Source organism: Mycteria americana, chromosome 3, assembly GCF_035582795.1.
Source record: "Mycteria americana isolate JAX WOST 10 ecotype Jacksonville Zoo and Gardens chromosome 3, USCA_MyAme_1.0, whole genome shotgun sequence".
In the NCBI taxonomy this organism is placed as follows: domain Eukaryota; kingdom Metazoa; phylum Chordata; class Aves; order Ciconiiformes; family Ciconiidae; genus Mycteria; species Mycteria americana.
The window spans coordinates 101,637,172-101,650,596 of NC_134367.1; the positions used below are offsets into that span (position 1 = coordinate 101,637,172).

General features: G+C 44.4%; 1 protein-coding gene across 1 annotated transcript; it reads left to right on the forward strand.

The window, feature by feature from the left end:
* Positions 1-2,834: 2,834 nt before the first annotated feature.
* On the forward strand, positions 2,835-13,153 carry KCNG3 (potassium voltage-gated channel modifier subfamily G member 3). Its single transcript, XM_075496305.1, has 2 exons — positions 2,835-3,487; positions 12,508-13,153. Exons 1-2 carry the CDS (start codon positions 2,865-2,867, stop codon positions 13,151-13,153), a joined length of 1,269 nt encoding a protein of 422 aa, XP_075352420.1. The 5' UTR covers positions 2,835-2,864.
* The last annotated feature ends 272 nt before the right edge of the window (positions 13,154-13,425 follow it).

Here is a 13,425-nt window from a genome sequence, read left to right on the forward strand (position 1 = left end):
CTGACACTTGCAAGTTCTAAGTAATTCCCGTGAAACAATCTGAATTACCACAAATGTACTATAAACCAGCCATTTCACAACTACAATGGGGTGACCAGTTTCAAAAGACCAAAAATCAGAACATTTACTGGAAAATTACAAGTCCTGTCTAAAATCTGAGGTTTTGTTCCCAGTAAATTCCTGCTCCTGGTGCGAGAAGGTGTTTACAGCTATTGACACCAGCTCACTAGAACAAATCTCCTCAATTGAAAGTCTATAATTACAACTAAAATAACTAAACTTGAACATGCCAGGCTACAGAGGAAAAGAAAACATTGCTGTTGTCAGGTTTGCTTTGCTTACATTGAAAGCTTGACAATGTTATTCTGAAGGAAGAAATCACGGTATTCTCTATTTAAAAGAAACTGAAAACCAGAAATAGGCATCAAATCAACCCACAATGCTTTATCAAGTGATGCACTTTAAAGTCTCATCAGCCCAGCACTCTACCTGTTCGGCCACACAGCTTCACAACACAGCACATAAAGCTTTGCTCATCTTGAAATGATTTCTAGAACAGACACTCCAAGCCATATTTCTATATGGTTAGTAAATGCATATCGTCAGGCCACGTTATTTGTACTCTCCTCTCTTCCTCTGCAAGCTCCCTATGAGGAATGAAGGGGGTTAAAAGGTATGGAGCAGGAAGCATGACAAATTGCAAAGCCAGAAGCACCTGGATAACTCATTATCACTGTCAGAGTTCTAGCCAGGCTTTGCTGTTTAATTTTTTTTTTAACACATATTCTAGTAATTGTTCCTGAAAGAATGAAATACAGAAGCATACACATGAAAGAAAGGTGAAAAGGTTTAAAATAGTGTTTGTTGCTTATCAAATTAACAGGCAGCCAAGATACTTCAACTGAATGCAGCTGCTGGAAGCAAAACCCTTTCTAGCTACGTGAAAACAGACACCAGCACGACTGAAGAAAGTTCAGAAATGACCTTACTGTGGAACAGCACGCTGGCGTGTATACTTTACTACATTTTGTAACTGGAGTTTGGGTGGGTTTCTTGTCGTCTCAGTGAACGAACAGAGAAAAATGACTAATTGTGACCTCTAGTGGATATTCTGTATAACAACCACAGCGGAGCTTGCAGAATTCTCTCAGTGGTAACGTGGACGTTTCTTCGAATCTCTCTCGAAGTATTTTTTAGAAGATGACAAATAGGGTTAAAAATAGTAGCATTCTCCTTTAAAACAACATTTTTTACTTTTTCAATTCACAATTAGATGACGATCCGTTTATTTGGATACACCTAAATGTGCCTTACAAATCTTAGCTGAGAAAGTAACATGGCAGTAACAAGAACAAAACAACCCCGACCCCAGCCCATGAAGGCAAGTACCTATACCTAGAGCGACAAAGAGGGGGGATGGTAAAACACTGTTTTAACCTGGATCTCCTTTTACAGACACAGCGCTTGAGCGACAAATCTTTGGCATTAGTTTTGGAAGGATATACTCAGCTGCCCTTTCTCCTGACAGCTGGAGGCACATTTGCAACTGGAAGCACCTCACTGAAAGGGAAGTATCTTGGGTGATTTCACCCCATGATGCTCCAGATGTAAATAAGCCTAGAAAGTACCTCAGCCTGGAGAACCGTCGTATTAGGGTAAAAAAAAAGAATTTAAAAAAAAACAGTAGTGGAAATGAAGAACTCCCTCTACCTAATGCAACCAAATGAAATCAAGGCTTTGGAGAGCAGACAGGGTCGTGCCAGCTGATGCCCGTTCCGTTTTAATGCTGTAGATGGGTGCAGGACACAAGAACGTAGGAAGCTGCTCCTGGATGTCGTACAGACATGAGACTGGGTAGCAGCAGGGAAGGCGGCTCTCCCTAAGGCACCCAACTCTTCCTGGTGCCCATACGCTATGTGAGGAGGAAAAAGAGAAGTGTCCCCTCATCCAGATGTGCACGGGGGGGTGTGGGGGACGTACTTTCAAAAGAAAGCCGCGTTTTGCAGGAAAGCCCGGCCGCTGCTCCCACGCCGCCCAGCCGTGCCCGCGGCCGGGAGCCGCCCGCCGCCCCGGCAGGAAGGGCCGCGGAAAAACAAATGAGACGGGAGCGGCAGGTGCCGGCAGCCGGCCGCCTCGGACAAGGAGCGAGTGGTGTCGCGCTCGAACGCTTCCCTTGCAGCTTTTTTCGGGGAAAAAACGCCCCCCAAAACGTTACTTGGGCTTGGCGGACAACTTCGCCCAAGTGCCAGTTGGCGGGGCGGGCAGCGGGGCTGGCGAGGACGCGCTCTCCCCCGCTGCAGCCGAAGCCCTCTGCCCAGAGGGGTCCCCGAAGGGACGGGGCCGGGCGCCGGGCGGGAGCCCCGCGGCAGCCCCCCGCGCCGCGCCGCGCTCCGCTCCGCCATGTGCGCGGGCGGGGAAGGAGGCGTGTCCCCACCCCGCCGCCGCCGCGCCGCCTCCCGCTCGCCCGCCAGCCGGCACCGGCGGAGCGGAGCGGCGCCGGGCGCGCAGCTCCGCGGCCCCGCCATGCCCGCGGCCGCGGCCGCGCCCCCGCCCCCGCCCCGGCGGGGCCCCGCGGACGCGCCCGCCCGCCGGCGCTGAGGCCGCGGCCGCAGCTGCCAGCGGCACCGCCGGGGGGGCGCGCAGCCTCCGCCGCGCCCCGTCTCTGCGCGGCCGCCGGGGCGCCCGCAGCGGCGCCTCTGCCGCCTGCCCGCCCGCCCCGCCCGCCCCGTCGCCAAGCGGGCGCCGCCGGCGGTGCCAGCAGAGCCGGAGCCGGGGCAGCCTCCGCCGCCCGCGCTGCCCCCCGCCTCGCCTCGCCGCCCTGCCCTGCCCTGCCCGCCCTTCCCCTCCTCCGTCCCGCCCAAGCCATGAACTTTGGCCGCGGCCCCTCGGTGGTGTTGAACGTCGGGGGCACCCGGTACTCCTTCTCCCGGGAGGTGCTGAAGGATTTCCCGCTGCGGCGGGTGAGCCGCCTGCACGGCTGCCTCTCGGAGCAGGACGTGCTGGAGGTGTGCGACGACTACGACCGGGAGCGGAACGAGTACTTCTTCGACCGGCACTCGGAGGCCTTCGGCTTCATCATGCTGTACGTGCGGCACGGCCACCTGCGCTTCGTGCCGCACATGTGCGAGCTCTCCTTCTACAACGAGATGATCTACTGGGGGCTGGAGGGCTCCCACCTCGACTACTGCTGCCAGCGCCGCCTCGACGACCGCATGTCCGAGACGTGCACCTACTACGCGGCGGAGGAGCCGCCGGGGCAGGCGGCCGGCGGCCCCGAGGGCAAGGGCCGGCGGCCGGCGGGAGCCGAGGGCGGGAAGTGGCTGGAGAGGATGAGGAGGACTTTCGAGGAGCCCACGTCTTCCGTGGCCGCCCAGGTCCTGGCCACCGTCTCCATCCTCTTCGTCATCGTGTCCATGGTGGTGCTGTGCGCCAGCACCCTGCCCGAGTGGCGGGCGCCGGAGAACCGCAGCGTGGAGGAGCAGAGCAGGTACACACCAGAGTCAGTGAGGGAGCCCTCAGGGTAGGAGGATCCTTTATTTTCCCGCTGTCCGGTCCCCGTGTGTCCCGTCCAGTGTGTCCTGCCCCTCGTCCTGACGGTCCGTGGCTGTAGCCGCCGCCGGCGGAGATCGCCTGCGCGCCTTAGAACTCCGGCCCCGAACTGGGGGCCGGCGGGGGATGCGGGGGTGTCCCGGGGGAGCGGGCGCTGCTCTGCAGCCCCGGCTCCCACCGGCCTCTGCCCGGCGCCCGGTGGCTCGGCGAGCAGGGGCCGGGCGTGGGAGCGGAGCCCTGCGGCGGGCGGGGCTGGCGGCCCGGGAGCAACCGTGCTACGGGCGGCCCGCGGCCGGCGGGCAGGCTCGGGTCTGGGGCAGGCTGACGGCGGAGCAGGTGCCATCGGAGAACGGCTCCTCCGTCTGTGCGGGATCTTGGAGCTCGCCTTTCCCCCCGTTTAGGAGCCACGCGACTCCTCACCCACACAGAGAAGTTCAAACACTCGGGAAATCGTGTTAAGCCTTACGATTGTGGAAAAAAAGGGAAATCAAAGCCTAAAAGAGAAGAATGCAATTCCCTTCTCTTTTCCTTTGGGAAAAGCGCAATCCTGTATGTGCTCTGCGTGTATTCGTACAGGTCCTTCTGCTGGAGCAGACCCAGTGCCTGCTACCGTTCTGCTCTTGTGAAATCTTGCATGTGGGAACAGCCTTTCCCCCGTTCCTCTTTCCATCTCACATTCTCTATGTGGGGAACACATAGACTGCGCATTAAGCTCTTGCAAATGCATCATATAAGCGCCCCAGTGTGTGAATGTAACAGATGTTTACATTTCCTTTAGATAAAACGTGTGTAAGCACACTAAACATTGCCAAACAGCTGCAGAAACCAGGGCGTGGGGTATAAGGCTCAATCCCGAGCCCTACTAGTAAGAACAAACCCTTTTTCATCTTTGTGACCTCAGCTTAGGGTTACATCGAAGCAACTCTGCTGACTTCAGTATCGTTGCTCGCACGCTCTCTTCTGTTCCCTGAGAACAGAATCAAGACCACTCTGGTAGGATTTCTCCCACAAATAAGACTGACATATAGAGAAAGAAGTAAATGTTTCTTGTATTTGCTAGCTTCTCCCTTCTTTTAAAACAGACAGGATATTCAACAAAAAGTTTTCAGCTTCTGCTCTGCTAGAGGGGCACTACAGTGAAATCACAACCTTCTCATTATGAAATCATCATCTTTTACCATGGAGTTAATTGGAATGTGATATATTATATCTTAGTAGCCAAATTAATTCCTTGGAAAGTATTTTCATAGTTTCCATTAGCTTAATGGAAAACTGCACCTCTATTTCTCATTGTAGCTGAGCCAAAGAATTAATTGTATGAACAAAAAGAAAGCAGATACAGATTGAGAAGCTGTTGATTCAGATATGTCAAAAGTTGCTCTTATAGGTGCTTCCAGTTAAAAAGCTTTACTTAAGCGTTGCAAGGTTATTTCAAAGGGTGGATGCTCTGGGTGATCTTTTGTAAGGCAGCAAATTGCTTAGATACCCCCAATAGACAGGGGAAAATAGATGCAACAGTACCATAGCATTGGCGACATCGGTCGTATCTTTGTTCACATCTGCATGGTGTGGGAGTCCACAGCAATTTTTCTCTTTACTGAAAGAGTTCAACTTGCAGAGGAACAAGGCATATGACATGTAATCTTTCTTTCATAGTGTCTTTGTCTTCAAGAACATGTGTGTATTATATACACACATAATTTTACTCTTCTGAACGATTGCGTATTGTATACCAAGTGTTCGAAGGATAAGGTCCTTGTAAGGTACAGTGTAGCCAAGCACTTCACAGGGCAGCGAAGGCTGCTTTTAAAACCAGAAGAACCAATATCAATGGTAGGGTGTGTTTCTCCAGTACTGGTTGTAGTACTTTGTGGAATTGCAATAAAAAAAGAGAGATAACCGTAAAAGTTGCGGCTGAACAGTTTCTGACTATCTTCTTGCAAAAGTCTGTTGTGTATGAACACCGATACAGGCTGGTTCTTTTCACATGTTACTTAACCCGTGTGCTCTCGCTGTGCAGGAACTGATAGCAATTTAATGGCGAACACATGGAAAACAGATACCCATGTGTTCCTTTCTGTCCACAGCTGGTCACCTGCCAAGGTGGCCTTGTTCTCTTATGGGAGCCACTCCTTTCTTTATTGCATATGCTGCATCATGACTAAAAAGCCTGTTATATCTGGAAAAAAAGGTGTGAGCTACAGGTGCTTGTAAGTGAGCGATCCAGTTTAGGTACAACTACTTACACATGCCACAGGATTTGACCTAACATGCCCAATTGTCATCTGACTTTATTTCCCTTTATTTGTTTATATTTTCTTTTCTTTTGTTTGTAGTTATTTAATTTAAAATGAGTTAGGTTTTCAAAACCTAATTAGCTAAGTGGCTTATTTGAAAGTCTGACCACAGAAATCACACAGGAGTGTCTGGGATTGTGTACTCTGGCAATACTGTCCATTTTAGGTGAGAAGGCTTTTAAAAATCTGGGCACTAGTTTCTGATACATTTAAAAGTTTGAAGCCAAATTCTGTCTTTTCTTTATTAATCAAAGTTCCTCATCGAAATAAAGAAATCCTAACATGATGATACAATAATGTATTTTTTTTCTCAAGAGAAATTGTGACATTAATGCTGTATGCAAGTGAGTTTTGACTCACATGGCACTGTAATTACTAGCATGAAGGCTTTACGTTATTCTAAAAACAGATTTTGAAAAGTTTTAGAAATGAAAATTGAATGGGCTTATGTAGAAGTCCTTAGGCTGTAGCTTTTGGATGTAACTGACTATTCAGATCAGCATAAGCCACTGCTTAGAAGAGGTGAGAACCACCTCATGAAATTCAGCAACTTGGATATTTTTATTCTCTCACATGCTTACTAATAAAACCCTCCCTCGATGTTACGTTACAGTCCTTCCCTTGATGTTATGTTACAGTTCAGAAAGGTGCCACATGGATCATTTCTGTGACTGAACTGTGGTAACCGTCCCCAGAACCGCTTTGGGCAGTTGTAGTGAAAACAGTTCTAGCAGTGTGTCTCCAGCTTACCTGGACATCATCTCTAGAAGTGAGGGGGTCACTAACTCTAATTTACAAAATCAGGCTCTTTAATGAGGTTTGCAGTGAGGATTACTGCAGCTGCCAGCTAACACCAGCTGTGTTTATTTTTCTTGTATGAACCCCTCTTCACCAGAAGAGGAACTGAGTCCACCAAACTCTTCTCAGAAACCATTATGTTGTTATGACTTTTCATGGTGACCACACTCTCAAAGCGTGAACAGCCTACGGCTATTTCTGATCCTTTGGAGTAACACCCTTTAGAGGGCAACAGAGAACTCCACAAGTAAGCCTTTTTAAGGAAAGAGGGATGGGGAACCTGACCTGTGAATTTCACAGATCTTACAGACACTGACAAGATAATTCCCTGATTTGCAGAGGAATTGCCTTTCCCAGGTCCGTTCTCAGGATGAGGGATGAGTTATTAAATTTCTTGCATGTTAAGATTTTTTGCTCTCTTCCCTGCCTTGGCACGTTTCACTTACAGCTAAAGATTTGCATCAGATTTGCACAGTTTAGGAGCAGACAGCAGGGACACCTGTCTCCCCTTCTGTTGCTTCTGGCAATTTCAAGTCATCTTTGCTCTCCTCTGAACTGTGCCAACAGATGCATACTGCGAGTCTCTGATTAGGGACTCGTCCATAAACTGATCGTAAGCGTAATCTTTTGGGGAGAGCTTCTCAAGCTTGTAACAGGAAGTCATTTGAAGCTGCTTGACTTACTGCCAGCCTGGTTCTATCTACCTGCCTTTACACTATTTTTCTAAGGCTAAATACAAGTAGCTTGTAAGGGAGAGACTCTTGCCCCTTTCCTACTTACTAATCATGATTAAATTTGTATGGAAAGAATCACTCGGTTATCAAGCCTATATGATTGCTGTGTTCTTAAGCAAAAGCAAATAAACACAGTAACTTCTCCAAACAGCATCTCTCAACAGATGCCAGTGGGCTTTTTTTCATCTCTGCAAAACATCAGCTTAAAAAGTTGCATTTGAATTTTAGACACACAAAAATCATTATTCCTTTATGGTGGTGGAATTTCAGAACACCCGAATGCTCACGTCCAACATCTGTTCAAAAACAAAAAAGAAAAAAAAAGAACTTCTTTCTTGGGTAAGATCTAACCTGAACACCACATTTTTGCTAAGTTAAAACAGTAGGCTGAAGGTAAAGAATGGAACTACAGACCTAAGTTAAAAACACGGATGTGGACTCTTCTAATGAATTTACGAGCTTTTTGAAAAATAGAGGTAACAGAAAGAACAGATGTGGATCACAGGAGAATCTTAACGAACTCACCAGGGCTAGGTGCCACTCATGTTCAAAGTATATGGAGAAGATGCTGAGGACCCCAGGGCTCGAGATGTTCATGTCCAGGTATCCCCCGAGAGCTGTGAAAGGCATTTGCCCCTTCCCTGGGGAGTGCTGGGTCATTACAGCTTCCTGCATAAGGCACCGGAGTTTAATGCAGCAAGACATATGATTGCTACCAAAGCACGGAAAGAATGGAAAAAAGCCAGCAAGGTTTTTAATGCAGGGAAACTAACTGTTCTGTGGCCCTTACTCTACAGTTTGTAGTGAGACAGAAACCCTGTTGATTTCAAAAGGATTCAAAAAAAGACATTTGCTGAAACGACTAGGAGTCTTCCTGAGCAGGAATTTGATCATTCTGGCTACTGCTTGGACGTTTTTCAAGTTTAATGTGCTTTATGTGGAAACAGGCTTTAGCAACAGTTTAACAAATCAGCACTGACGGACTTTAATCTTTAATCCTGTCATACACTGTCTTTAATCATATCATCTGTTTTCCTCATGTGTCCTGTTGATGTGTATGTTTTATTTTTATTTGTATTTTTATTAATAGATAATAGTGCCACTGACGAATATTTTGACTAGATTTCAACCAACACACCAAGGGATATTGAAAGTATACAAACTGGCACACCGGGGCAAAGAATAATGCTAAGTTGAAATATTCTATGACATTCACAGTATGATTTTTTCAGTAGTAACAAACTAGTCTTGTTAGTGATTGGAAAAATAATTTCTGGAGTGGTTTAACTCATTGTACCTAAAATAGCTTATTCTGAAAGGAAGTTATCAGATGGAACAGAAAATTGAACAGTGATGGGATTACAGTAGAAACAAGGCTCACAAAGGCTTGATTTTCCGTTTATGGACAAAAGACTCATTAGAGCAATCTGGAAAGACTTTTAAGTACCAAGAGGCTTAAAATTTTAGGAGAAGAACCCTCTTTCATATGTGCTTAGGTCTGGGACAATGAACAGAATGTTTGAGCAGAAATAACCTGTAACTGAATAAAAATTAGGACTTAGTACTTTCTCTGATTGTTTATAAATTTTGTGGGGAGTCTTCAAGGAAACACTTCATGAGTTTGTTTTTAATTTCCCCTCTCCTTTTTGAATACCAGCTATTTTAAAACTGAACTGATGGGGGAAGAAAAAACAACCAAAAACTGTGATGGAAGTTTATAAAATAGGTACTACATTTTACCAAATAAAGCTCATTATTTAATTATATAGTAATAGATTTTAATACAGCATTATTCCAGGAATAGGCAATGAAAGGCAGTCTGTCCTGTGAATGTGCAGCAAATATTTTAAGAAATTATTACAGAAGGTACAGTAACTTTAGTCTTCCAAGTGCATGCATTTTATTTGGCTTTAACTTCATACTCAGTTAAGTTCTCTTGAGGACTAACTGTTAAATTTGCTTTCCTTATTAGATGTTATTTATCCATTAACAAGGTTAGCTATAAAGATAAGTCACTGCAAGGAGAGGGAGACTTGATCTGAAAGTGGAAACATAGTATGTAGCACTCCAGATTTCCCACAGGCCAGAGGTTTCTAGTTCTTCTCACCAAAGCACTTCTATGTGATTCACCAGGAGTGCCAAAATCCATTTGAACAGGCAAAAAGGAGTGACAAGAGAGGAAAAATTAAAAATGTTTCACTGGTGGCTAAGAAGGAGAGGAAAGAAAAAAATAAGGGACACCCTTCTTCATTATCTTCTCCCTAGCCAGGATGCGTATAATTGATGAGAAAGAAGGATAGATGTAGAATGGAGAAATGGAAGTGCAATATATAGCGGAGTGGCAGTAACGAATCTCCCACTGTCTTGCTCTTGCTTTGTCATTTTTGCATCAGTGATGTTCCTTAGTTCTCTTCAAGTCCGTTCTACAATCAAAGGCTTCTTTAGTCCTTCCTACTGAAGTACAACTGATTTGCAGTATCTCTTGCGCTAGGAACTGCCAGAGTAAAACAATGGGTTGATCACATTTCATGAATTTTTACTTGCACAACTATTCCCCAAAATTATACCAGACTACTGAATCGATGTTGATTCATAAAGAAGACTTCTACTGAATCACAACGATCAGGACCTAACTTCCTTAAAGCTCGACTGAAAGGTAACCTGCCTAATTTGTGACAAAATGGAGGAATCACATTTCCAACATTATCAGGGCATCAGGAGGAAATACTGAGTGAAAAAGCTTTACATTGTAGAATTACTAATTGCTTTTTCATTTAAATGCTCCATGCCATAGGATACAGGCAGCACTACCAGAGAAATCTCATAAAATATAATGAAATAGAATCTGTTGGAATTGCTGAATATTCCTGGCTGCACCTTTCTATCCAGATACAATTTTTCTTTTAATCATTACATGAGATCTCAATTAGCCAATGTATAAGTACATTCAGACTTTATCGGTGTGTCCATTACCATGATCTTGCTGTTTGACTCATTTTACTAGGGAAAGTCTTAGGTATTTCCTCATCATGTGTAAAAAGGATTTAAGAGAACTTACCCATTAACATTTTTTTCTTGGTTTTTTTCAACATAAAGGAATGATAATCCACATTCATATGATAACTTTCATATATTCTGTACATTACTTTTGTTTAGAAGACATTATAATCTGAGCATTTTTCAAAAGAAATTAAATCTGCATCTGAGGTAGTTATCACTCACTGTCATTATTAAAAGAAGCACTAGTATTTTCAAAAGCTTAATTTTTAAGAGAACACATTATTCTTAAGAGCAAGCTATTTTTGAAATTCACAGGTCTTTCCATCAAAAGGTGCTAACATGAACAAGTGTTTTATAAGCCCTTTATGAAGAAAGGCCATTGCTTACAGAACTTTCATTGTTATTCATGAAACAAGAAAAACAAGGTCTGATTTTATATGAATAACTGTTTCTTTAAGTAATTAATTTATGTTCATTTAAATTTGCTGTGGCTGGAATTACAGTGTACCTTATGACTTTGCATCAACTGACCATTGCTGTTTCCTGCATTTTTTAGCATAAAGTGAATGAATGAATAAAATGAAATTAATACAAAATAAATAAAACTTTAGTGTATGAAACTTTTATGAAAGTTAGTTTATAGAGTCTATTAGTATAATTACAGCAGTTACAGAAGAATATTGTCTTTCTAACAGGCCATTATCTTAATAATAACAATAGATTTCAGAACTGGTAAAAAATTATACAGATATGTTAGGGAAGCAAAATTTTAGGTTTGAAATGACAGTCAGATTATTACTTGCAAATCATTACGTTTCTATAGACACTACCTTGTTAGGATCCCTGCAGTAGCAAAAAAGCTCTGGTTGTATGTAGTATTTTCAAATCCCCAATCTCACATCAGTTTGGTTTCAGACCTGTTGGCATGAGAAGGCATTGGTCATTGGCTTTTTCTTTGCTCAAACTGTTGGTGAAAAAAGATACACAAAGGAAAGAGAGAAAGATTAGCTCCCATTCCCTCCTGTATTAAACGAGTGAGCACAGTCTGAATTCTTAAGAAAAGGGTTATTTTCAGATGGGAGATTTGAGACTACGTGCACAACAGTTATAAAATAATCTTAGAGCAACATTTTCATCTTCTGTTTCTACCTTCCACTGGTTTCAAGCTGAGATATTCTCAAGTCTCATTCACTGCACTGGGACTTGAAAATTTAAGAACATACTGAAATCACCTTCCAGGATTTCTTTTCTTAAGGCCATTATTTGTATTTGGCAAGAAGATGGTCTTGCCTATTGCTTTGGTTACCTTGACATTTTTGCTGCAACACAGTTTAGGTGGAGTTACATTTAAAACAAAAGAAAAAATTCAGTAATGCAGAGCATAGCAGTAAATGGCAGGACACAAACTTATTACGTCATGTACCCAATGATGAAAAAGAAAATACCATCTGTATTTAGTGGCAATACCTATAAAGTTCTGAATATAGTTCTAGGTAAGCCCCTGTTTGGGAGGCAAATCAGACAGACTGGTTTAGGTTGGTTCCTGAAGAGCCAATTTGCATGAATTATCCAATGCAAAAGCTAATTTCTGCCTACTCCATCTTCACTTCCATTTTAGTTTAGCAGTCTGGTTCTATACGTTGCTGTTCATAACCAGCCAGTTCACTGATCCACAGTCCTTGGCATTCCCAAGTGGATCAGGCCTCACAGAGTTAAAACAAACAAAAACATGAACTAAATCCCCCAAAACCCAACACCCCCCCCCCCCCCCCAAAAAAAAAAGGGTGTTCTAGAGAATGTTACACATTGGCATCGGTGGCATACCATTTCCTGTAGGGTTCCAGTTTTTGTAGGCGTATTTGCCCAGTATTAGGACCAGTAGCAATCTATAGTTCAAAGAAAAATGATCAGTGAGTGAGTTCTTGGCAATGATCACTTTAAAGCCCTCACTAGATCCTCAGGTTAATTGCTGAAATCTGGTGCTACATGCCTAGGATAAGAATAGCATGGCTTTCTGTTTGTCGTTTGTGAAGGTCTGAGTGTCAATTTGGTAATATCTGTGAACAAACCAAACATCCACTAAAGCTTTTGCACATAACATAAACACTGTACTTTGTTTCTTTTGACAGGATAATTGAAGCCATCTGCATAGGCTGGTTCACTGCAGAGTGCATTGTGAGGTTCATCGTCTCCAAAAACAAGTGTGAGTTTGTCAGAAGACCTCTCAACATCATTGATTTACTGGCAATTACTCCTTACTACATCTCTGTTCTAATGACAGTTTTCACAGGGGAAAATTCGCAGCTTCAGAGGGCTGGAGTCACCTTGAGGGTCTTAAGAATGATGAGGATTTTTTGGGTGATTAAACTGGCTCGTCATTTCATTGGCCTTCAAACACTTGGTCTGACTCTGAAGCGTTGTTACAGAGAGATGGTGATGCTACTTGTCTTTATCTGTGTTGCTATGGCAATTTTCAGTGCACTTTCCCAGCTTCTTGAAAATGGGCTGGACTTGGGAACAAAGAATAAGGATTATGCCAGCATTCCTGCTGCTTGTTGGTGGGTGATCATCTCGATGACCACGGTTGGTTATGGTGACATGTGTCCCATCACTGTACCAGGAAGGATTCTTGGAGGAATTTGTGTGGTTAGTGGCATTGTTTTATTAGCCTTGCCGATCACTTTCATTTATCACAGCTTTGTGCAATGTTACCATGAGCTCAAGTTCCGATCCGCTAGGTACAGTAGAAGCCTCTCTGCTGAATTCTTAAATTGACCAATTTGCATTCTGTTGTAGTTCCTTGCTAAGCTTTGTCTTAGAAGAGAATGGTGGAAGGTCCCTTCACGTGTCCTCCTTGACTGGATGGTCCTATGGAACTGGTCTCGCCAGCCTGGAGAAAGCCCGTCACCATTCAGACAGGAAGGATAGCCATCTGCCTTGGGCACCTTGCAGGGAGAGGGAGTGATGTTTCAAATTTGAGAGAACAAAATAACAAAAGATGATTCAGAAGTCCTTAACAAGACCAGTTTCGTCTTCAGTTTGCCTTT

What these genes read in the sequence shown, in the direction of transcription:
- KCNG3 (XM_075496305.1), top strand. Translation starts at nt 2,865, where the DNA reads ATGAACTTTGGCCGCGGCCCCTCGGTGGTGTTGAACGTCGGGGGCACC. An exon ending in AGCGTGGAGGAGCAGAGCAG is followed by an intron (nt 3,488 to 12,507) that starts GTACACACCAGA and finishes TTCTTTTGACAG; the next exon opens with GATAATTGAAGCCATCTGCA.